At 53.1% G+C, this 22,924-nt stretch overlaps 1 protein-coding gene across 4 annotated transcripts in view; it reads left to right on the forward strand.

The window, feature by feature from the left end:
- The window catches only part of ARID3B (AT-rich interaction domain 3B), a 52,289-nt gene extending 30,982 nt beyond the window's left edge, over window positions 1–21,307 (forward strand). The window contains exons 3-9 of one of the 4 annotated variants that reach the window (XM_037010145.2): window positions 846–917; window positions 1,096–1,168; window positions 13,395–13,578; window positions 14,762–15,045; window positions 15,180–15,434; window positions 16,825–16,923; window positions 18,811–21,307. In XM_037010145.2, coding sequence (XP_036866040.2) covers window positions 846–917; window positions 1,096–1,168; window positions 13,395–13,578; window positions 14,762–15,045; window positions 15,180–15,434; window positions 16,825–16,923; window positions 18,811–18,968 — 1,125 coding nt within the window. In that variant the 3' untranslated portion in view covers window positions 18,969–21,307. The other 3 variants (XM_073212187.1, XM_073212185.1, XM_073212186.1) reach the window with 3 other exon arrangements.
- Window positions 21,308–22,924: the final 1,617 nt, after the last annotated feature.

A 22,924-nucleotide genomic window follows, 5' to 3' on the forward strand; every position in this document is an offset into this window, starting at 1 on the left:
CTTCCAGGGGACCCAGCATAGCTGGGAGTGAAAGGAAGGCTTCTCCCAGAAGGCCATGCCTACCTAACTTGAGGAAAAGAGTTACCTAACTGAATAAAGGCAGGAAGCAGGTTTCAAGAACATGAACAAAGGCATATGTGCCATTTCCTCCTATTCTATTGAATGGCTTTGGTTTAACATAATCAATTAAATTAGGATTAGGTTTTCATTATTTTGCTAATGAAAATGAACTTCACCTTAGTGGCACAGATCCTCTACCTTGGGGAATAATTTCAGGCTCTGGGAGCCCTCAGATCACGAGGGATTTCTGATCACCAGACTTAGGGCTTCTAGTGGGGAAGCTTGACTGAGAGACCACAGTTGGGAATCTGTGTCCTGTTCCCTGTGAGTAGAGTGTTTTCACCCCCCAGTTAGAGTGTTGAATGAGAAGCCAGGCCAGGTATATTCACAATATACTGTGTAATATTCAAACACATACCATACAGAACCTGCAGAAAAGTGGTACGTCTGAGAGTGATGGCTTCCAAAGATCAGCAAGGGTTGCGAGCAGGTTGTCAGAAAACTGGGCCTTTCTGTCCTTGTCTGGACGAGCGCAGGCAACACCCACCCTCTCCCAGCAAGTGGAGGTGATTCTTCCACCTGACTGCCTCTTATGTTGGAACCGTCACTGGGGGAAAAGAAAGTCCGTGTAGGTATAGCAGGGGCGGTTACCTGGGCATTCTCCTGCAGTGTGTGCCAGGGCAGCCCAATAGCTGAGGGCCTTCATCTGCCCCTGAATGGTCGCCTTGTCCTCTGCCACCCTCTTTCTGTTCCTTCTGAACTCTGTGCTTTTTGTTCCGCTTTAGAATGGTGGCTTGGCCTGGAGCGATGATGCAGATGGAGGCCGGGGAAGAGAGATCTCTCGAGATTTCGCCAAGGTCTGTAACGCTTCCTTTGTGGTAATGGTTGTTGAACTTGCTCCCCAAGAAACAAGGACAGGAGTGGCTTCTGAGTCACATTGTAGTCATTCAGATGGTTATGTGTCTCTGATGTAAGACTTCCTGCATAAGATGGAATTTTTCATTGTGTTTTCTTCTGGGGGGATTGGGATCACAGCTGTATGAACTGGACGGTGATCCGGAAAGGAAAGAGTTCCTGGATGACCTCTTCATCTTTATGCAGAAGAGGGGTGAGTATGCAGTATGCTCAGCATTCCAACTCAGTATTTATCAAGTGCCTACTGTGTGCAAGTCACCATTAGCCATCCTCCCTACAGAGTGCCAGCATCCTTTAGCCCAGGAGAGCAAGAGCATTTGCGACTGATTTGCTTTCAGGCCAAGCTGAGTAATTGACAACCAGACTGAAGATGACAGAGAGGACCTGGGCAGGAAGTGGATGGAATGATCATCCACACTGGTTCTGCCTTATTTTTGTCAGTCTTCTTCTGATTAACTCATCTCTGGAGTCATTTCAAATTCAAACATACTTTTTTCTGAGCCTTATTATAACCCTAGACATCACTTAACTAGTAAGTGGGGCTTCCTGTTGGAACATCTAGGCTTACAGAGACTGAGAAAGGCCAGTGAAAGACTAGAGGTCTCTCAGGATTGGTTGGGAGGGTCTGAGATGATCGGGAAAAGGAAAGGCTAACTTAACTGTTTTTCCTACCCAGTGGCTCTTTGGGTTTTGCATCCACTGGCTTGGTTGGGGCATTCCTGCAGTTTTGCTGTAGGGTCCATGGGCCTTCCTTCTTGTCTGTCCTTCTGTCCTTCTCACTCTCCCTGTACCCGCTGCCTCCCCACCAGCCGCACATCTCTGCTGGGACCATTGTGTGACTGAGCCTTGAGCCCAGTAACTCAACTTCCTGGCTTTGATCCTGTCATAGCAATGGGTTCACCAGGCTGGTCAGCCCTCAAGAAGCACGGCCAGAAATGCAGCCTAAGAGAAGGTCCTCAGCAACGTGTGCAGTTCCACTTTTATCACTCTTGGGACAGGGCCATAGGAGAGAGCTGCTCCTACCAGCCTCTTCCCCAGACCCTGCTTCTATCTGGTTTCTATGTTAGCTCCTTTGTTGAGACCTGGGAAGGAAACCCTCCTCTTATCCTAGGCTAAGCTTTAATGGCAGCCCCCAGCAGCTTAAACATTCTGAGTTACCTCCCCTCTCTCCCTCTTTCCCTCTCCTCCCAACCCCCTTCCCCCTCTCTCTCCCGCCTTCCCCTTCCTTTACCTTCTAAAGTCTTATTGCCTTCTCAGTAGCATGCCTATTACTGCTGGTTTGCTTGCAAAGGTAACTGAAAGTTTTGAGTCTTGGGTCCCCCCCCATCTCCAAGCCTATCCTAACAGCCTATGCAGCCCTGATTAGTTTACTCCTCCAGCTGTTATCTGGAGCTGCATGTGTCACTAAAAAACAAGAATATAATCCCAACAGATAATGTGACTAGCAGCAGCAGTGAAGCTCCCTTGTTGCTCTGAGAGAGAGAAATCCAGTTAATACTTTGGTCTCCCCTTCCAATTATCTTTTAATTATTTACAAGCTCCACAAGCCCAGCTGGTGCAAACCCAGAAGCTGCTCCTGTCTCTGAGGGCTGCCATAGCAATATAGATTTTAATCAGAGGTGTAGCTCCACTGCTTTACTTGCTACTTTATTTTCTCCCTTCTCAAAGGATTTTTAAAAGAAAATGGAAGTTAAATCAGCCCAGCCAAGGGTGAAGATTGGTATTGTTTACTGCTGCTGTGTAAAGACTAGGAACTCATTGAGGACAGCCACTTTGTCATTTCTTTATGTCCCCAGTGCTAGCACAGCGCCAGACAGGGTGGTGCTGGGAACATGTTTTCTGTACGAGAAGTCCTAGTGTTTTTCTAACTCGGCTGGCCCCTCACAGGGAGGCTGAGCTGCCCCTGTTAGATGGCCGCCCTGGAGTTGGAAGTCAGCAGTAGAGCAGCATGTGCTGAGAGAATCCTGGGAACTGCCAGACTGTCGTGTAGTATATTTCTGAGCGAACCAAAAGCAAGAATGAGTGACTCCCTTTGATCATGTCAATTTATGAGCAGATCTTCTGGCTCCAGCACGTATGTTAGGCATTTCAGTCTTAGCTGGCATCCCCAACAGAAGGGCAGCAGTCAAGTCAGTTTTGCCACTTGTTAGTTACTCTAATGCAGGATTTCTTAGCCTCAGCATATTGATTTTTGGGGCCTGGATAGCCGCCCTTTGTTGTAGGGAGCATCCCCCCAGTTGTGATAACTGAAAGTGTCTACAGGCATTGTAAATGCCCCTGGGGGACAAAATTGCCTGCCTGTTGAGAACCACTGGCATAGAAGGATGGGACAGAGGATGAAGATGTAAAAATGCCTCTGCAGAGAAACTCTTTATGGAACTCATCTTACCTCGACCCAGGTAGCAGTACCTGAGTGCGCTGGGGCCTGTGCCAGGCAATATCGCCAGCATCCCTACTGTGGCTGAGTGTTGGGGGCGTGAGTGCTGGGACCCTTGTCCTGGGCTGGGCTGCACAGGGGTGGCCTCTGAGGAGCAGCAGCTCCACTGGAGCAGAGGAAACCCCACAGGTGATACAGAACCGTGGGGGCAGGTGTGTCCTAGGCCCAGCTGGAAGAACCCTTGTCTGTGGCCTGGGTGAGTCAGCTCGCACCAACCTGTGAAGAGCTGTGTTTGGCCAAGAATTTAGCACTCCAGGCTGTGGACATAGCTGAGTTACTGAAGTTAAGACATGTGACATGTTAGCAGAGCCAGGCTTTAGGAAATTTGCTATGGCAGCAGCGTGTAGTTGACCTGAGGGCGGGGCCTGAGGCAGGGAGACAGTGTGGGGCTTGTTCCCTGTGAATTCACACTGACTTCCTCCCTGGAAAACTCATGTCTGATATTCTAAATTAGAGTGTGTAGTTCAAGAGGTCTAGGAGCAGATTCCATATTTACTCGTGTAAAGCCTACTGTCTTTGCTTTTCACAGAATGGTGAGGCCAAGGGCCCCTAGACACCAGTGAATTATTTGTCATTCCCAAATCGGAGTGTCTAGGGGCCCTCTGGAGCCAGACTGTGTTAGACGGGTCCAAGGAAAAGCCTCACAGACCTCCGCAGCAGGGCAGCAACTCATCCTCCGAGTTCATCAGAGAGCTCCTGTGAGGCGCCACTGAAAATGGCTTGAGTTTGAAAGGCCTGGTAACACTGCCTGGGCTGTAAGTGGGGCTGGGCAGCATTGACAACAGCAGGCTACACCACAGAGGAAGTGCATGGGGCTCAGAGGGAGGCGGCACACAGCAGGCTGCCCCAAATGACTACAGCTGCCGGTGATAAAAAAGCTGTCCAGGGGGAGGGGGCCAGGCCATAACCGCTGCTTTGTGCTGGGTCTCTTTCACTTGTTAACATGTTTGGGTGAATTGACTGCAACAGATGGGCCTTTCAGCTCAAGGCACCTTGCTTCCCAGGCCAGACCTGGGTGACTTACACCCTGGTGACTCCCCCACCAGCAGAGCAGACTGCCCCAGAAGAGTCTGAAGTTTGGGCTCACTGCCTCCCACCTGCCTAGGAAACAGCTATTGGAGCCCTGTCTGGAGGCATGTAGACGGGGAAAAGAGCTTTAGACTAAGTGGAAAGACAGGGCCAACACCCCTCCCTTCATGATCTTGAGCAGATCTTCCCCATCTGGGGGATCACAGTTTCCTTATCAATAAATGACAGGGTGCAGTTAGAGTCAATTTGGAAATTTCTTTGAAGTTCTGTGTATTTATCCACGATTGTATCTGTTGAGCTACCAACAGATAATGTGCCACTCTCAACCAAAAAATAGAACACAAGAGAAGCCCTGTTACCAGTTTTCTATCAAAATAGTGTGAAAACCAAGTGCTTCTCCTCTTTCCTTGCTGAATAATAATGTTTCCTCTTTTGCTGACTGAACTCAAATTGAATTAAACCTGTGGCTTTTGATTCTGCCCCCTCCATATGTTTCTCTAGGAAGATTGGTTAGATTTCAGAACTCTGATGCCCCCTTTTGCTCACCTTTAACTGTGTGTATGTGCATGTGTGTGTGTGTAAAATACACATATCTTTGCTGAAAATAAAGCCAACCTGTAAGTCAAATTCTCTGGCTAATTTAACTCACCGCGGGTGGTTTTCGGAGGTATCACTGCCTTCCCAGGGGAACCCTACGGGGGGGACTCATTTAAAAGGTTGATAAGTAAAGGCTAATAAATAATTCCATTCTTCCTTCATCAGTGAGGAAGAAAAGCCTGTTTTCTTCTTCCCTGGGCGGGGAACCTGTAGTGTAGCCTCGTCAGAGAGGAAGAGGTGGAGGATTTTGCTATTGCTTTTATTATCGTTTTCCCATGCACTTTACAGAAGCCTTTCAACCCATTTTCTGATCTGCTGCTCCCCACAGCTCCAGCTCTGGGGTGGAGAGACCAAGCCCCCAGGTTAAGTGACTTACCTGAGGCAATGAACTGATTTAGCACTTGGTCCCCAAACTCCCAGGCAAGTGCTCTTTCCCTCTCCTACACTGCCTTTGAGAAACTTGACCCCAGCACCAACAGCTCCATGGCTTCTGTTGGAGCAGTGGAAGCCTCGTCTCTCCCTCAGCCTTCTGAGCCCCACGGAGAGGGCTGGCCTGCCTCTACACACCAGTGTCCGGTAGGTTCTGGCAGTTAACATGGGGCAGAACTCACGGTGCTAGAAGTCTTCATCTCAGAGGAAGGCCCATCTCTCAGGGAAAGGCAGATGTGAAGATTCATAATGGCACGACACTGCCATCTGTCAAGGCAAGATGGGATGGGGCTTGCGGGCACTGGAGACAGAAGCCCTAATGGTATGTTGCAAATACCCAGCATAGTCACGAGCAAGACTCTCTTTTCCCTTCCCCAGCTGGGCACACTGGACCTGGAACTTGCTTGGTCTGGTGGAAGACAAGTTTTGTCAAGACCTCCCCTTGAGAACTGCCCTCCCTCCCCCAGCACTTCTGTTCAAGGCTGCAAACTGACCTTGGTTTTCCCAAATGGATTGTTGGGTCTGTTTTTGATGTGTACATACAAAGAATTTACTGTGGGAAAAGGGCTTGGTCTGCCTCGAAGTGCAGTTTGAGTGTTTTTCCTTCTGTTGTGTGCTTATCTATCCATCTGAAGCAAGGAAATGTTCATGACATATACTGTTTGCCTTTTGGTGGAGGCAATTTCTCATATATTCTTTGTGTCTTGCAGTAAATGGTCTCTGCTGTGGACACTTTTCCTGATAGACTAAAATATGTTGTCTTTGTCAGATGAAATAGGCTTTGGGGCTTCATTTTCTAACTTTATCTCCAAATGAAAGTCTGAAATGCAAATCTTTTTCTTAGGATTTACCCCTTTGTCTGAGGCTGGAGCTTTCTCTCTCTCTGGGTGACTCAGCTGCTGTTGATAACAGTTTTTCTTTTTTTCCACTTTTAATAGTCATTTAATACCCTATAACCACTCAGTTATCATGATAATGGAAAGGGATCTGGTTTCTGAAAGACGTGGTTAATTTGAATAGCTCGCTTTTGTCATTGAATTCAGCCTCTTCACTTTCAAAATCTTTTATTGACACTTCTAACACTTGGTGAAATTTGGGTGGATAGTTTTGCCTCTTTTGTTCCAAGGTTAACCAGTATTCAGTAAATCATCCCTGGGTATGTGTAGACCAAGGATTTGACCTACGTTAACACTGGGAAAACCTACTGGGTCTTGAGAGGCTAAGGACATGGACTGGCAGTGGAAGCTCAGACTGCCGTTCTCTGCTCAGGCCAAAGGCCCTCAACTTCGTCTCTCCCTGGCCAGCCTCCTAACCCCTCCCCTCCAGGAGATTCCAGCCAGTTCTTTTGATCAGCAGCAGGCAAAGCAGAGAATACTCGACAGTCCACCTCCTTCTAGCTCCTTAGCGAACTTTAGTGAACACAGGTTTTAAGGAAGGAGATAGCACAGCCATAACCATTATTTTATTACTACCCATAATAGCATGAAACATTGCTCACACTGTTGAACTTCACCTGAAGCAGTTAGTCTGTGTTAGAGTATCAAAAGGATTGATGGGTTTAAAATGATCCTCTCAGGTTGTGGTGCCTCTAGAACATGTATGCATTGCTAATGGGTACATAAATGGGCATAACCACTTTGGAAATCTCTTTGGTAATATTTACTGACACTAAACATATGCCAACCCAGCAACTCCACTCCTGGGTGGATACCCAACAGAAACCAGTGCTTATGCTCACTGAAAGACACATGCAAGAATGTTCACAGCAACACCATTCATTAGAGCCAAAAACTGGAAAGAATGTCCATCAGCAGTGGAATGGATAACTAAATGATGGCATAGTCATTCTATGCATAGAATACCACACAGCAATAAAAAAAAATGGACTGCTGCTGTAGACGGGGGTGGTTCTCCAGACCAAATGTTCAACAAAGGAAGCCAGACAGAAAAGGATATATACTACATGATTCCATTTATATAAAGTTCAAGAAAATCACCTGTGGGAATACAGATCAGGATGGTTACCTCCTGGAGGTGGGTAAGAAGTGCCTGTTAACTGGGAAGGGGCCTGAGTGTTCTGGGGTGCTGGAAATGTTTTGTATTTGGATCTGAGGGATGATTTCAGGGGTATACACAGAAGCAGAAATCCAGCGAGCTATATACTTACATGGATCTGCTGTACCACATGTCACTCCGACCCACTCAGTAGGAAATCAGAGGTAGAGGGCTGAGGGACACCTGTCAGTCAGTCCGCTGCTAGGATATCTCATGTCCCTCTGCCCTGTCTTGTGGAGCATAGCTGCACCCTGCTTTACACACCACCAGACACTGCTGCCCAGCTTCCTGGTGGCAGTTACTGTCTACATAAACAAGGTGGAGGAAACCACTGCTCATCTCTCTACTTGGTCCTGGGCAGCAGAAGCAGAGCAGGGCAAGAGCTAAGCTGCAGAGGAATGGGCAGGAGGCGCACCTGCCTGTGCGCATTCCCCGCTTCCCCTGGACCTTAACTCCTCAGGCCCTCTGGTGGGCTGCCCCAGCTCTCTTGACAGGCTATGGGAATGATTAATGAGTCTTTTAAGCCAGGAAAAAGCAGTGAGGGGCCTGGCAGGGCCACACCCTGGGTCCTGGGCCTGCACCCCTGACCAGCAGGCAGGAAGGCAGCCATGTGGCTCTGTCGACGGTCCCTGCCCCCAGTTGCTTCTGGTCTTCACTGGGACGTGCTGTGCAGTTCTCCAGTGGGAAGGGAGTGGCCTGCCCTCTGACACTCCTGCCATCTCTCAGCTTTGTCTCTAGTGCCTGAGAAGGCCGTCTCCTCCCTCCCTCTGCTCTCACCCCTTCCCAGCTCTGTCTCTGCAGTCAGAGTGGCATGCAGGAGAGCAAGGTGCCGGGAGCAGCTTCTGTTTGGTTCCGTCTGTGCTGGAAGCTCCCCAACCTGGCTTTGGCCTGCTAGTGCCGGTCTGCAGCGGCAATCCCACCACCGAGGGTTAAAGCCCGAGCAGCACCCGCAGCGGCACTGGGTCCTTGGCCCTCATAAAAGCCTTTTCCACATCGTCCCCCGGGCTGCCTCAGGCTCCCTGGCTGAAATCTGATAAAGGGCCTCTTTGTTGAAACTGTCAGTCTCCTTTATTGAGGAGGGAACTGGAGACCAGTGGCATTTCTTGGGGTACAGATAAGGCCCTGGATTCCTGTCAGAGGGAGCATGATTAATTACTCTGAATCCTAGCTCCCGCTTTGATAGTAATGACTGACAGTCCGCAGGCTTCCAGTCTGCAGGCTGCCCTGTCAGGTGCTCACACCCCTTCAGGGAGGCGGCTGGGCCAGACTCGGCCTCCTGCAGGGCCAACGCTAGTGACCCGCAAAGAGCTCTCCGCAGCAGCTTTTTGCCCCCTCCCTGGTTCTCTGCAGGTTGTTTTTACATCTCTCAGGTGAAGGGCCTCCTTAGCGGAAGATACAGTCCAGCCCAGGGAGCAGCACAGAGGCCCCGCACTTCTCTGCAAGGCTGGGGAAAGAGCCAGGGCTTGCGGGCTTGGACTTCTGAGACCTGGCCTCAAGCTACACGTGTACCCTTCACAGGAGAAGATCCCTAATCACTTGGTAACATCATCCCTTAATTCAGGCAGGACCCCAAAACTGAGTCACCCTCCCTTGGGTAACAATTACAAGTGCTGGTTTTGGTTTTTAAATTCTCATTCATAGGCTCACAGTACTTTAGAATTGAAAGTCATTTAGTCCAAATTCTTCATTTCACAGGTGGGGAAACTGAGGCCTGAATGTGTTGATCCCTCATCCCCACCCCACCCCAGGATGACACACCGGTTCTTTCCTGTTTAGACAGCTCAACTCAGCTGAAAGGCCTTCTCCCTCTCTTCCGAGCTGAGTCTCTGGAGCTTGGGAAAGCCCATCAAGCACAGAGCAAACCAGCGAGGGACCTGCCTGTCTCGTAGTTGTAAGAAGAATCAAAGCTGGGGCAGGTTTTATGTCTGGATTATCTGGGTAATGTGAGAGAAACCATACTGTCTTCTAGAGCCAGCACTCCGAATAGCCTCACCTTTGCTTTTGACAGTACTGAGGGGCAGCCTGCACCGGGCCTATTTTGAGCAGTTCCACGGAGGGCCAGCCATGAGGAAGAAAGCACCGTTCCCCTTATCCACCTGCTCTCTGGAACCAGGGTGCCTGGCCAGGCCATGTTCTGTGTGAGGGAAAGCAAGACCCACATGTGCCCAGGGTGGGACTGAGCGGCAGAGCGGGCCTGCAGGGATCCCCTCCGGGGTTCCGTGCTCTGCTGGCCTGTCGTTTCTTTCCAGAAGGGCTGGAAAGAGGTGAGTCTTCGGTTAGGTTTGCAGCCTTGACTTCAGACTCCACTTGGCCCCTTCCTTGGCTTCTCAGGTCCCATATCTACTGCTCTTTCCCTTGTCCCCGGGCATGTTCTCAGCCTGAAGCAGGCACATTCCATGTGACTATAAAAAGGCTAATTTTTAATGGAATTTCTATTAAAGAAATTCTTTCAAAGGAGGCATCTCAGATGGCTAGATATTTAGTCCAGTGACCACTCAGTGAATTTATAATTCCTCTCTGTGAAGTTCCCTTCAGAGACAGTTTGAACCACACTAGAAAATCTCATGGTTTATGGCCACACGTCATCTACGAACAAAATCAGTATAAACAGCCTGGTCACTTCATCCTTTCTCCTGGCTTGTCTCCATGAATAACCATTTCTAAAAGTAAAATACACCCTTTACATTGGAGGATTTACCACCGTTGAAGAGATTGAAATGAAAATAATGCACTCGGAGGGTCTTTGCAAATGGACTTCCAAAAATCATGTGCTGGCTGGCTCTCCAAGGTGACTGTTCTAAAGGACAGCACTCCCTCAGCCAGGCACGTCCTCTGTCGTGGGCACAACTCGGCCGTGCCTGTTCTGTATATGGCACACACCCAGCCACTTGCCCCTATTGAACATGTTTCTCCTTCTCTGGCCCCAGTGAATGAAGTCATGATTCCTGCACCTTCTCAAAATCCCGAGCTCTCCATCTCTGGTTCTGCTGCTAGTCTCATCTGTGAGGGACCTGAACACAAAGAACTTAACCACACTCGGCCTCAGTTCCCCCATCTGTTCACTAAGGGTCATGACCCTAATGAAACTGCTGGAACCTGAGAGGAGGAGGTGACTTCTGGTGAGGGTTGTCACCACTAGACCCTTAAAGCTAGGGCTGGATTCTGGTGGGCATACCGTAAGCATGAGGAAAATGTTCCAGGTTCCTATTTGGTTTACCACAGAGGTGTTGCTTTGACTCTGAGAAGTATTTTTCTTTTTAAGTCTGTGTGGTAGTTTTATGTATAAACACTACAATATTCAAAGTGTGGTGAAAGAAAAACAGTGCCTGCCTTCATAGAGCTTATAGTCCTTCTGGGATACCAGATGAACAGGAAACAATTACAGAATAATTATTTGCTGAACTTGTAGGGATTATAATAAGAAAATTGGAGAACGAAGAAAGAAATCCATGGGAACTGAGTTGTTAGAAAGTTCTTCCTGGAGGGCATGAACATTGAATTGTGGAGAGGATTTGCATGGAGGCAGGTCATTCTAGGCTTGATAAAGAGGGTGAGCACAGAGCAAAACGGGGAGAAGTGAGCTTGGTCTGGGGGTGACAAGACCCAACCAACTGGCGTGAGAGTGCGTTGTTCAGAAATGCTGGAAATGCCTCCTACATAACCTTGTACGGCATGTTGGGGAGCACATGCTGTGAAAGTAAGTATGTGGGTGGGACGGGCAGACTAGACGGGAAGAGTCTGTAGGTTGTTGGGTTTTTTTATAAGATGCCATTTATTGAGCACATACATACATGTGCCAGGCATAGAGTCTGTAGGTTTTTAACAAGGAAGCAAGCAATGCAGCACAAGCAGTGTTTGCGTGCGGTCGTGCGGCAGCAGCATGCAAGCTGGTGCATGTGTGCGCGGCAAAGAGGTGGCTGCGGCGTCTGACTGAGCTAGGCTGGCCTGGCCCGGGGTGGGGGCTGCTGGCCGGAGAAGGGGATGCCTTTGAGTGGAGCCTCCTCAATAACAAGGTGGCGATGGAGGAGAGAACAGGAGCCAGTGCTGCCTCTGGGGTTCCTGCCCAGGACCTCGAGGGGAGATGGTGTTGCTGGAGAAGGCGGAAGCTGTGGGAAAGGGAAGCCAGCTTAGGGGATGAAGAGGAGCTCAGTGTGAACATTCTGACTTGGAAGTGAACAGGCACACATGTGAAGATGTCCTGGAAGTTTCTGGAATGTGAGTTTAGGGCCCATTCAAGGGACCTTGGGCGTAGGCCCCCTGGAGTCTCCACGCAGGGCTGTGAGAGTGCTCGGGCAGCAGGCCTCTGAAAGGAGGTGGACCCCAGCCCTGTCCTGCCAGGAGACCAGGTCGGCCACATCAGGCTCCTGCCTTCATGCCAGGAATAAGGTTCACTGTCCCGAACAGCACAGGGAGAGAAAGTCAACCAACATACGAGTTGTGCCTTAGGAATACACCGGCTGTCCTCTGGTTTTACCATTTTACCTATGAATCTTCTAATCTAATTCTGTGACCCCCTTGTCCTTGACCCTCCAAAGACCAGCTGGCTAACACAGGTCTTGGAGACCTTCAGCTTCCTTCCCGAAAAGAGGCCTCGCCCCGCCATAGCAGTCCCACATGTTCAGGCTCATCTGCTTCCTCGTTATAATTATGGGGCCATTCACTCTATTCTCTGGCTTGAATTACTCTATGAAAGAGTTGGTAAGGCTGATGTGCCAGGGCTGAGAAGAAAATGCCACACCTTGAGGGGAAAGAAGCAGGAGGAGCCAAAACAAGCAGCCCTTCTTGAATCAGACTGGCCTGAAGTCCTCCAGGCAGGCAGTGGGGTCTCAGCAGGACGGGGGCGGGGGGCGGGGGGCGCGGCAAGGCAGAGGGCAGCCGCCTGTGTGCAGTGAAAAGAGTTTGCCATCAAAAGGCAAGAAGTCTCATGCTCTGCCCTGGGCGGTGACCCTGCCCTGTGGAATTCTCCCCTCTGACCTCCAGATCATTAATCCCAAGGCTGCCAAATGACAGTCATCCATCACGCCTCCTGACGAGCATCCCGGCCGCCTGTGAAGAGGCCCTGGGCTCCGCCCTCCATGCTGTCCCCCGGTGCTCATTAGTGGCCTTTCCTGCTTGGTGCCAGGTTTCCTAATCAAGTCCCTGGCTCCTTTCACTTCCCTTTGGGGGCCAGTGGGCGGAAGCTGCTCTCACCCTCCCTCTTTTAGAGGCCAGGGGCGGGGTGGACTGATAAGTGGGGAGAGAATTGTGGGGTGGCTTTTCATCTCCCTGGAGACCTGCGTGTCCAGCAGCTCCTTTGACATGGTGGAGACACAGGAGAGAAAAGGCTGTTTCTCCTTCCTATAGCAGGAGAGCAGGAGAGGGGGAAGCAGGCAGTATGCCAGTGAAACACTGTTACAAACTGCACTGGGTGCCATCCCGGGGGACACGGGTGGGACTTCCCCTGTCAGGGAGTCCAGGTAGGCTTCCCTGAGGAGGCAGCCGAATGGCTTCTGAAGGCTCCAGAGAAGTGTGAGTTGCCACATCAATAGGAAAGAATCTGGAGTTACACTGCTAGCAAAAAATTAAAATAAAAACCTCTGAAGTCATCAGGTCCAGCCCTCATATTTACAGATCAGAAAACAGACCCAGAGAGGCTGCATGATTTGCCCAGGGCCACATGGCCTGTGAATTGGACTTGTCTTTCTGCTCATCCTTAAAAGAACTGGCAGCTAGTCTGAAAGCTTCCAGGCTTTGTTTGGGAGTGTGAGTCAGATGATGCTACCAAGCAGGTTCATAAGCATGTTTCCAAGTCAGCGAAAGCCAGGCATGCACTTGTGTCTTCTTTCTCTGTGTGATGATGACACAAGCCTTTGTTCTCTCTGGACAATCACAGGGACCCCCATCAACCGAATCCCCATCATGGCCAAGCAGATCCTGGACCTGTATATGCTGTATAAGCTGGTGACAGAGAAGGGGGGCCTGGTGGACGTCATCAACAAGAAGATCTGGAGGGAGATCACCAAAGGCCTGAGCCTGCCCACATCCATCACCAGCGCTGCCTTCACCCTGCGGACCCAGTGAGTGGCCAGGGCCTGGGGAAGGACGCTGGGGCTGGAGAAAGGGGGTGTTTTAACCTAGAAGAGAGGAAGGAAGGAAATTCCACTGTACAGTGAGCGAGATGATTGGAACTCCCAGAACAACTGGGAGCCTGCTGACAGGAATTCCTCACCGGACCCAAGCAGTAGTGGGGGCTGCCGCTTCCCAGGTGCCTCCTGTGTGCTGCTACCTCACCATTTGGTTTCATTCCAGCCTCACCATCAACCCTGTGAATAGGTGTTAGCCCCATTTTCCAGATGACACAAACTGAGTCTCAGAGGGTAAATAGTTTGGTCAAGAACACACCATCTCGGAAAGTGGTGGAGCTGAGGTTCACAGTCAGCTGCCGTGTAACCCACACTCTTTTCAGAACATCTCCATGCAGTCCCTCTACCTGGTCGTCAGCTTGCCCAGCAACAGACGACCCAGAGGAAGGCAGCGTTGAGGCCACACGGGGATCGGTGACCTATTTTTTGTAACCACTGAAGTTGATTACAAGGGTTATAGAAGCAGTGAAACCAAGAGTAAAGTTGGAACATGAGGGTCAGTGAGGAATCTGATCTTCCGGAACACGCCAGGTGTTGCTCTGTGAAGGGTGCAGAATGAGCTGCCACCGTGGCACCTAGCGTGTCATGGCCTGTGTGGGAAGAAAGGGAGGTTTTATCTAGTAGAAGCAGAAGTTGAAGACAGAACTGTAACGAGTTCACAGTCGTCCTCTCAAGGTCCTTGGGTGGAGAAGTGCTTCTCGGTACGTCTGACACAGAAGGACAGCACGGTAGGCCCACACACAGTGGGTCTGACCAGCCTGACGCAGAACGGTCAGGACATCAGGGAGCCAGAAAGACATTGCAAAATGGGGGCCTCATTTCTCCCAAGGCGCTAAAAAGGCACCACAGCAAACATGAGATGTCAGTGAAGATATTATTCTTCACTTCCCCCAGTGAATGATGCCTCCAGTTCGAGCAGTGTTAGGATTGAGTAGCAGTTGCAGGGCCCCGGGGGGAGGGTGGGGCAGCAGCCCCGAGACTTTTCTCTCCCATCTAGTGCTGCCAGGTGGTCATCCTTTGTCCCAGAGGCCAGCTCCGTGAAGGCTCCTTCCACCTGAAGCTGGGCAGCCTCGGGGGCCACACTGTGGGTGACCCTTGCCTCCCTCCTTCCCTCCAGGTACATGAAGTATCTCTACGCCTATGAGTGTGAGAAGAAAGCCTTGAGCTCCCCAGCCGAGCTCCAGGCAGCCATCGACGGCAACCGGCGGGAGGGCCGGCGGCCCAGCTACAGCTCCTCCCTCTTTGGCTATTCTCCTGCCGCCGCCGCCGCCGCCGCAGCCGCCGGGGCCCCTGCGCTTCTCTCCCCACCCAAGATCCGCTTCCCCATCCTCGGGCTGGGCTCCAGCAGTGGCACCAGTGCCAGCAGCCCCCGGATAGCCCCGGCAGCTGCTCTCAGGAAAGGTCCGCAGGGCCCTTGGAGGAGGAGGGCCGGGAGGAAGGGGACCAAGCTCCCTGCGTCCCACACACAGCGGGGAGAGCGCGCAGTCGGGTGGGAGGAGGTGGATGGGTTGGTCCAGCTCCGGTGCCCTTGCCAGGTGATGGAGTTCCAGTGACAACGGTGCCCGTGCCAAATCGCCTGGCCGCGCCTGTGACCTTGGCAGGCCAGCAGGCCAGTACCCGGACGGCCACGCTGGAGCAGCTTCGGGAGCGGCTGGAGTCAGGGGAGCCCCCTGAGAAGAGGACGGCCAGGCTGTCGGAGGAGGAGCAGCGCCTGGTGCAGCAGGCCTTCCAGCGCAACCTGCTCAGTGTGGCCCGGCAGCTGCCCATGAAGATCAGGGTCAACGGCAGGGGTGGGTGCCGGGCCTGCGGTGGGCTCTTCCACTCCTGGGGTGTGTGCGCCAACGCCTGGCTCCATCCAAGGGCCCATGCACGGCCTGGGACTGGGGTGGACCTCTAGAGGGGTCTAGAGGGCAGAGAGCCGCATGGGGCTCGTGCGGCCGCCGAGATCTCAGGTCGCCAAGCTGAAGTCATCCCCGAGGGGACCCTTGCCTCAGGCAGTGCCCTTTTCTCTAACAAAAAGGAGAGGCCTTCGTTCAAGGAGGAGCCCTCAAGGAGGAGCCCGAGACCTTCAGGGGCAGCTTCTGTGTTTTTTTCCTCCCCCCCCAGTCTTTTGATGTGTCTGAATTACAGGGCCCAGCCTTCACCCTGGTGCCTCCCCGGAGATAGGCGAGCACGGGACACAGTCTGGGGGCAAGACTCATCCCAGGGCTCAGCCAGGGGCCCGAGTTGCCAGTGACCCTGGGGGACAAGAGGAAAGGAGGAAATACAAGTCTGGCAGCATAAGTGACATCCTTTCCTTTCCCCCCTGAATTCTTCAGGTGCCCCACCTTCTCATCCCCTGACCACACACTCCTGTCCCTTGTTCCTCTTTCTCCACTTCCTCCCTCACACACATTTTCATTGCCATTCTTGTCCTCGACTGTGTCTCAGAACAAACATGGATAAGCATGTGGAGGGAGTGTGCGTGTTCCCAGGCAGACCCTCCCGGTCCCACATCCAGTGAGGAGCAGGGGAGAGCTGGAGGCAGCAGCGGGGCTGTGGGGGCTGTGCTGTGACCCACTCAGAGAGGGGCTTCTCATTCTGCACAAACCGGAGGCTGAGAGAAAACACAACTTGGCTGGCTGGCTGGTAAAAGGGCAGTTGGGTGAGCCAGGCAGGCCCTGCATGCCAGAGCCGCAGCCTTGCCCACCTACAGATGCTTAGGTTGAGGTAGAGTGCCAGGGATGAGACCACGTGCCGGGCAGGGGGACCCTCTCCTTGAGGCGCCCCGAGCCTGGGTAAGGGGAGGAGGAGGCAGGAGGCAGGGACTGGGTCTTAGCTGTCTTGTTCCCCAGCCTGCTGGATGGCGGATGCTCATCTGCTGGGGTACGGTTTGCTGGGTCATGAAAGCACCAGTGCGCAGCAGCCCAGCCTCCTTCCTGATCGGGATCCCTTTCCTCTGAGGGCAGAGGGAGCTGGGGGAGTGCAGGGGCTCAGTGGGAAAGCAAGCAGTAGGGTGTTGGCAAGCCTGGTTCTCCTGCCAGATCTTCTCCCCAGGAGAAGGTTATATAGATGGCTCTCTAGCACTGGGAGACCTTGGCCTGCTGTGCCCAGGCTCTGAGGGTGGGAGCGCCTCACAGAGAGGACGGCAGAAGTGCCGGGAGGCTTGGCCGGGCCTGCTGACCTCCTTGTCCCCAGCAGAAGACAGATCAGAGGCCGCAGCTGCAGCACTGAACCTGACGACAAGCAGCATCGGGAGCATCAGCATGTCCGTGGACATCGACGGCACCACCTACGCAGGTGAGGGGGGCTCTTGGAGCTTTGAGGGAGGGAGCTCTGAGCCCCCGACGGGCCCCGCTTGTCACCCTTGTGTCTGAACACCTCCCCAGGGGTGGCGTCCTTTGATGTAGTCTCAAGGTGCCAGTGGTGAAGTGGTTCTTCTGGACTAGTAGAAGCTGAGGGTTGTGGACAGGATGACAGCTGACCTCCCCATTTGACAGAACGACCGAAACCCTCCAGCCAGCCCTTCTGGGCCAGTGGTCGGCTCGCTAATTGAAGTCATTTAAAAATCGTGAGAAACCATAAGTCTGTGCCTTTAGCACTGATTGGCGTCCACCGTCACATGTTCTCACGCATGAGCCTGCCTTCTTGGACTGTGGCTGAGCGGCGCTCTTCCTAGACGTCATCTCCTTCCCTTCCTGTGAAGTGGACCAGACTGAGACCACGCAAGGGAATCCGAGTGCACAGGATCAGCCTACTTTTTTTCCCCTAGTCCTTCGTAATTGTCTCTCCCTAAATCCAATTTGTCAGTAGGTTTTGTTAGATGGCTGGTTTAGCACCATGTCTTTCCAAGGCACTGGCTGAGCTTTCGTAGGAACCACAGTCCTTTCCCACTCATGTCGCTGATGGTAGGGATCAGCTGGCGAGCAAACCTGGCCACCTCTGGGTAAGTGCAGCTTGATGAGAGGAGACCAGAGAGCCCGGGCACACTGCCCGCCCAGCAGCCTTGTACCAGCAGCGCACGCACTGGCCACCTGTTTAACAGCGGGCAGAGGGGGATCCCAGGGGAAGGGATTTAAAGCTGCTCCTTCGGCCAGTGAGGGGGCGTGGCCCCGGGGCCTGCTTCTCTGCCTTTGAATGCTCCTCTTCTGGGGCTGCAGGCTGGGCCCCTCGGGGCACTACCTCAGGCCTGGTGCTGTAGGCATCGGCCGGGGCCGGGGACAGAGGCCCTAGTCGGAAGTCTCAGCCTCACGTGGAGGCCCGTTGAGGAGGCCGGGGAGCCCTGTGCTGGCCGGTGGTGTGAGCTCCGGAGAGGGCCCAGAGCAGGGAGGGAGGAGGGCAGTGCCTGCGTCTCCACAGCGCCTCCTCCTCCTTCAGAGTGGGGAGCAGTCAGGAACTTCTGGGGATCCCCACCCCGCACTTGCCTCAGCCTGTCTCCCACCTGTGCCTTTTCCCAGTGGCTCTGCTGTTTCCCAAGCCAGGAACCTGGAAGGCAGTCCTGAGAGCCCCCATGCCCATCCTCACCCCACAGAGCCAAGCAGGCACCACTCTTCTCTCTCCTCCTCTGCTGGCATCACCAACACCGCCCCAGTTCAGGCCTCTCTTCCCCTAGTAGCCGGGCCTCCATCAGCTGCACTCCTGCCAACCTCACAGCAGGTGTTCTGAACTGCATATGTCTTCAGCCCCGCCCCTCTCGAAGCCGCAGGGGCTTCACCTCACAACCCCGTAGGGCGAGGCTCGGGCCCCCTCAGAGGCACAGGGGCTCCTGTTACCTTGCCCTCGCGTCCTGCCCTGCTTGCAGCATCTCCTGCCGAGACCACACTATTGCATCAGCCTCTGGCGTTCGCTGCCTCTCCCTGCCCTCGCTCGGTTCTTTGAGATTTCCTCCACCTATTCGAACAGCCCAGGTGTGCTCCTGACCAATTTTCTCCTTCCCTCCAAAACCTTACTGCTCCCCCAATACCCTGGGTACACTTCCCTCTGAGCATTTGTGACATTTTGCCGTCAAAATTTCTGTTTACCTGTCCGCCCCCTTCCCCAGCCTGTAAGCTCCTGAAGGCAGGGCTGCGGGGGGGGGCCTGTCAGCACCTCCCAGAGTGGAGCCTTGCGTGAAGTCAGGCAGCAGTGAGCACCCTGGGAAGCACCGAGGCCCCTGCCGCCTCTCCTCACCCCTGCTCCCGCCCGCAGGTGTGCTGTTCGCGCAGAAGCCCGTGGTCCACCTCGTCGCGGGGTCGGCGCCGCCAAGCGCCGGGAGCAGTGCCAGCAGCAGCTCCCACTGCTCGCCGAGCCCCACCTCCTCCAGGGGCACCCCCAGTGCGGAGCCCTCCACCAGCTGGTCACTTTGAGGGCCAGCTTCCTTCCGTGCTCTCCCGCCGAGAGCGAGGGAGGTTGACACACAGAATTTACCTCATCTCTCGGACCCCATGTCAGACACCATTTGAGGGTTTGGACATGTCGTCTGTCCAGACTCCATTCAGGTCCTGCTGTGCTCTGGGGACGGGGAGAGGCTGCAGGGCAGATCAGGGCAGCGTTGTCCAATCAGGGATCGTCCTGGAGAACTGGGCAGGGTGCGCGCCTCCCACCTCCTCCAGGGTTCCGGGGCCACCTCCAACCCCGGGAACGGTGTATCGACAATCTAAGCCGACACAGGGCTGGAGACCCTCCACGCCCCTTCTCCTTTAATTTATTTCCCTTCCCCTGCTTTCTACCATAAGCCCAGGGTCACTGGTCTCTTCCCCTGCTCAGCCTCCCAGTCTTTAGCTCCCATGGGGGTTTCTGCCCGGGGGCCCTTCTCTACTTGAGCGTGGGTTGGGACCCTCCCAGCCCACATTGCCTACGGTGTTTTGTTCCTGGTGTATGGGTCCCTCAAATTCAAGTCTTGAAGCAGTCCTCAGGGCTCCACATCACCCTTTTAAATGTTCAAGATAGGGCACATGAGGGCATTCCTCAGGTCCCAGGGCCTACTGGGTATCTGCTGAGGGAGGGGCAGGACCTCTGGGGGCTGCCCAGGCAGGCCCTGGACCCCACTTCACACTGACCCTTTTCCAGCCCTCCCAGACCACATGCTCCCCTCCTGCCCTTGTTGGCCAGCTCTCCCGAGAACAGCCCGCTTGTCCCTTAGGCCCCCTTCTCATAGGGTCACCTCAGCCCCATCATCCCCAAACCTGCTGATGTCAGGTTCATTGAAATACCTCAGATTTGTAATTGTTGATGTTTAATTGTTCAGGAAGTATTTGCATCTCTGAAATCTTTTTATATGTGTTTTGCTGACTTGGTTTTTTTATTTTAAAATTTTTATTGTTGTTACAGTAGCACCAAAGAAATGAAAGCAGATCACCCCCAAAGCCAAGGAACTGACCTGGCACCCCAGCCCCTCCGGCCATTCCCTGCGAGCCCAGTGAGGAGTGGGGAGGCAGGCAGGAGAGATGACTCAGGGACCGCAGTGGCTGGGGAGGAGGTGGGGCAGAGAGGCCCGCTCGCGGGCACGGGGGTCCTGGAGCCACACCGCACACCCCGGCCCACCAGGGTGGAGGCTGCATGTTTCCGCTTCACCCGACATTCCCGCCTCCGGGTGGGCTGTGGAGGCCGTGGGCCCTGCAGAGGGCAAGCTGCCCCGGAAGGTGAGGACAGCTGAGCACCCTGCCCTCCGCTTGGACCCCGGGCCGGAGCAGGCTGCTCCTGTGCTAAAGAAGAGGCGCTCCTCGCCCAGGGCTGCCCTCCCAGCCGAGGAAGCCCTGCGGTGTTCAGCAGGGCACCACCCACCGTGACGCTGTCGGGCCGTGGTGGTGGGAGACCACACTGACGCGAGCCCGTGCGTGGCTGATGCGCAGTCCTCTCTAGGGAAGGAAAGGGGAATCAGAAACTTGAGCACAGAACCAGTACCTCAGTCTGGTCACCTGCAGCTCTGCTGGGCCACACCGTGTGCCCCTGCCCCCGCCACCGCCTTCTCTCCCTTTCTCTCCTCCCCCCCCCTCCCCTCTCTCTCCCTTAACACACACACACACACACACACACACACACACACACACACACAGCCCCATCCACTGGGGGCTGACCCTCTTCTGGCCTCAGAAGCTTTCCCACTTGGTCCACTGGGCAAGCGCAGGGTATAGGCAGAGGAGGACATGTGGGATCTGGTGCCAGGGAGGAGCCCAGTTGACTGGCGCTGGGCCCACTTGAAAGCGTTGCAGGCATTTGGCCAGTGTGTCTTTCTCAGGGGTTTGGTCACAAAAGATGTACTTTTCCCACCCAGAGGACACAGGAAATGCACACTGTGTCTTTCTGGTCATTGGATCCTCTCCGTTTACCTGGGCAGCTCGCCCAGCCTCACCTCAGTAAACCCTCACTGTCCTCAAGGACAGCAGCAGGGTCTCAGCCTCAGAGCCCCAGAGCTGGGGTGCCAGCAGGTCTCCCCGGGAACGGGGCCTTGGGCAAGAGGAGTGCCCCCCGAAGGTGCGGCCCCGAGGGCCGCGGGGCAGGCTGCCGGCCAGGGCAGCTCTGCTCTCCCTGCCCCGTCCGAGATGTGCTCTGACCGGGAAGAAGGTGGCGGCATGCGGGCAGCCTAGGCGGTGGGCAGACGCCTCGAACGCCCTCTCGCAGCGAGTGTCTGTGTACGTCGTGGGTGTTTTCTATCCTACATGTTCTTGAATGTTTATACTTCAATAAACCTCTACCTCTTCACACAGTGGGTCTCAGATGCCGTCAGTGACTTCGCCTGGACAGTAATAGGGGAGAGGCAGGAGCTTGGAGAATACAGGACTAAGTGAACTGCTCCTGAGAACCCCAATTTTTCCTGACCTTTCTCCCCAATCCTTTCCCCAAAGTGCTCACTCTCAGCCTATTTTCTGTATTAGTAGGGTAGCTCTGATCACCAAACTGACTCCAGGAGTGTGACATCAGTGTCCTGGCAGGCACAGAGTCACGGGATCACCCCCATTTAGCCTTTTGTGATCTCCTGCTGATTTAGTATGGTCCCCGTGCTCAGGGAGGTCACAGTCTGTGCACGTGATTATCAAGAACAAAAGCCAATTCTTTTAAAATATAGTTAGACTGGGGGAGGGCAGACAGATGCTGGAAAAGCTCACTAGGGAATCTCTGGAAGGCTTCCCAGAGGTGACATTTAAGCTGAAAGAATGAGATTGCCAAATAGAGCCATGAGGAAGAGCATTTTAGCAGAGGAACTGATGTTTACGGAATATTGGTGGCATCAAAGGACCTGGCATTGGGGAAGTATGGCCAGTGCCTAGGGTCGGTGGAGTAGCGGGGAGAGAGAAAGTGGGAAAGAGTGACCGGGGCCAGAATGGATTCCAGGCTAAAGGATTTGGGTGCCAGCCTGTGAACATCAGGTCCCTGTCATGTAACCAGAATGTAGGCCTAGAAAAAAGCTTTCTACCTCTTTCTGGAGCTGGGACACATTCTGGGACACTGCCACTGGAACTAATTAATACCTATACCCTTTTTCTCTGCCATGATTCACATCCTTAGAGGCACAACCCGGTTTTGGCCAAACAAAACACAGACGTGAAGCACTGAGTGGGTCTGTAATTGCCTCCCCCCTCCATAACAACATTCACCGCGATGTCTGTGCAGCCCTCTGAAAAAAGCAAGCCGGGACCCTATCCTCTGCCATTTTGAAGTGCTGGAAATTGAGGGTGAGAATTGGGACAGTCTTGAGCCTGCATCACTGATTCTTAAAAACATTTTGAAAGAAACGACTAACCTTCAATTAGTACTTTAATTACTGATAACCAATAGTTGGTATACAACTTTGACACCCAGCCGAGGGTGGAGGTGCTGCCACATGGACATCAGTCGAGTAGAGTGCTGAGAGATGAAGAGAAACCGAGTGCAGAGACCTTTGCGTGACCAGGGGGAATGCTCAAGGAAAACTGGCAGCTGAATAATGGGGAATCTAGGAAGCACAAGGCACCAGGCCATTGTAATGCATTCCATTTCAAATTAACAGAAGAGAATCCGGAATATCCCACAGACCTTGTGAAAAAGGTCAAACTAGACCCTCCAAAAAAGTTCATCAAAAGATACCATATGGTAAAAAGACAAACTGGGAGATGCTTGCAATACAACTAATAAAGGAGTGGTAGCCATGATGTTTTGTTTTCTTTTTAATGCTTGTTAAAGGGTTGGGGAGAGGGAGCGAAGTCACGAACAGGTTTTGGAAATACAGATGGCTGGACCTCATTAGCGATTAGAGAAATGAACAGAAAACCATTCCATATCATCGGATTGACACAAACGTTTAGAACAAAAGCCAATTCTTTAAAATATAGTGTAACTGGGACAG

Source organism: Manis javanica, chromosome 8, assembly GCF_040802235.1.
Source record: "Manis javanica isolate MJ-LG chromosome 8, MJ_LKY, whole genome shotgun sequence".
NCBI classification, from domain to species: domain Eukaryota; kingdom Metazoa; phylum Chordata; class Mammalia; order Pholidota; family Manidae; genus Manis; species Manis javanica.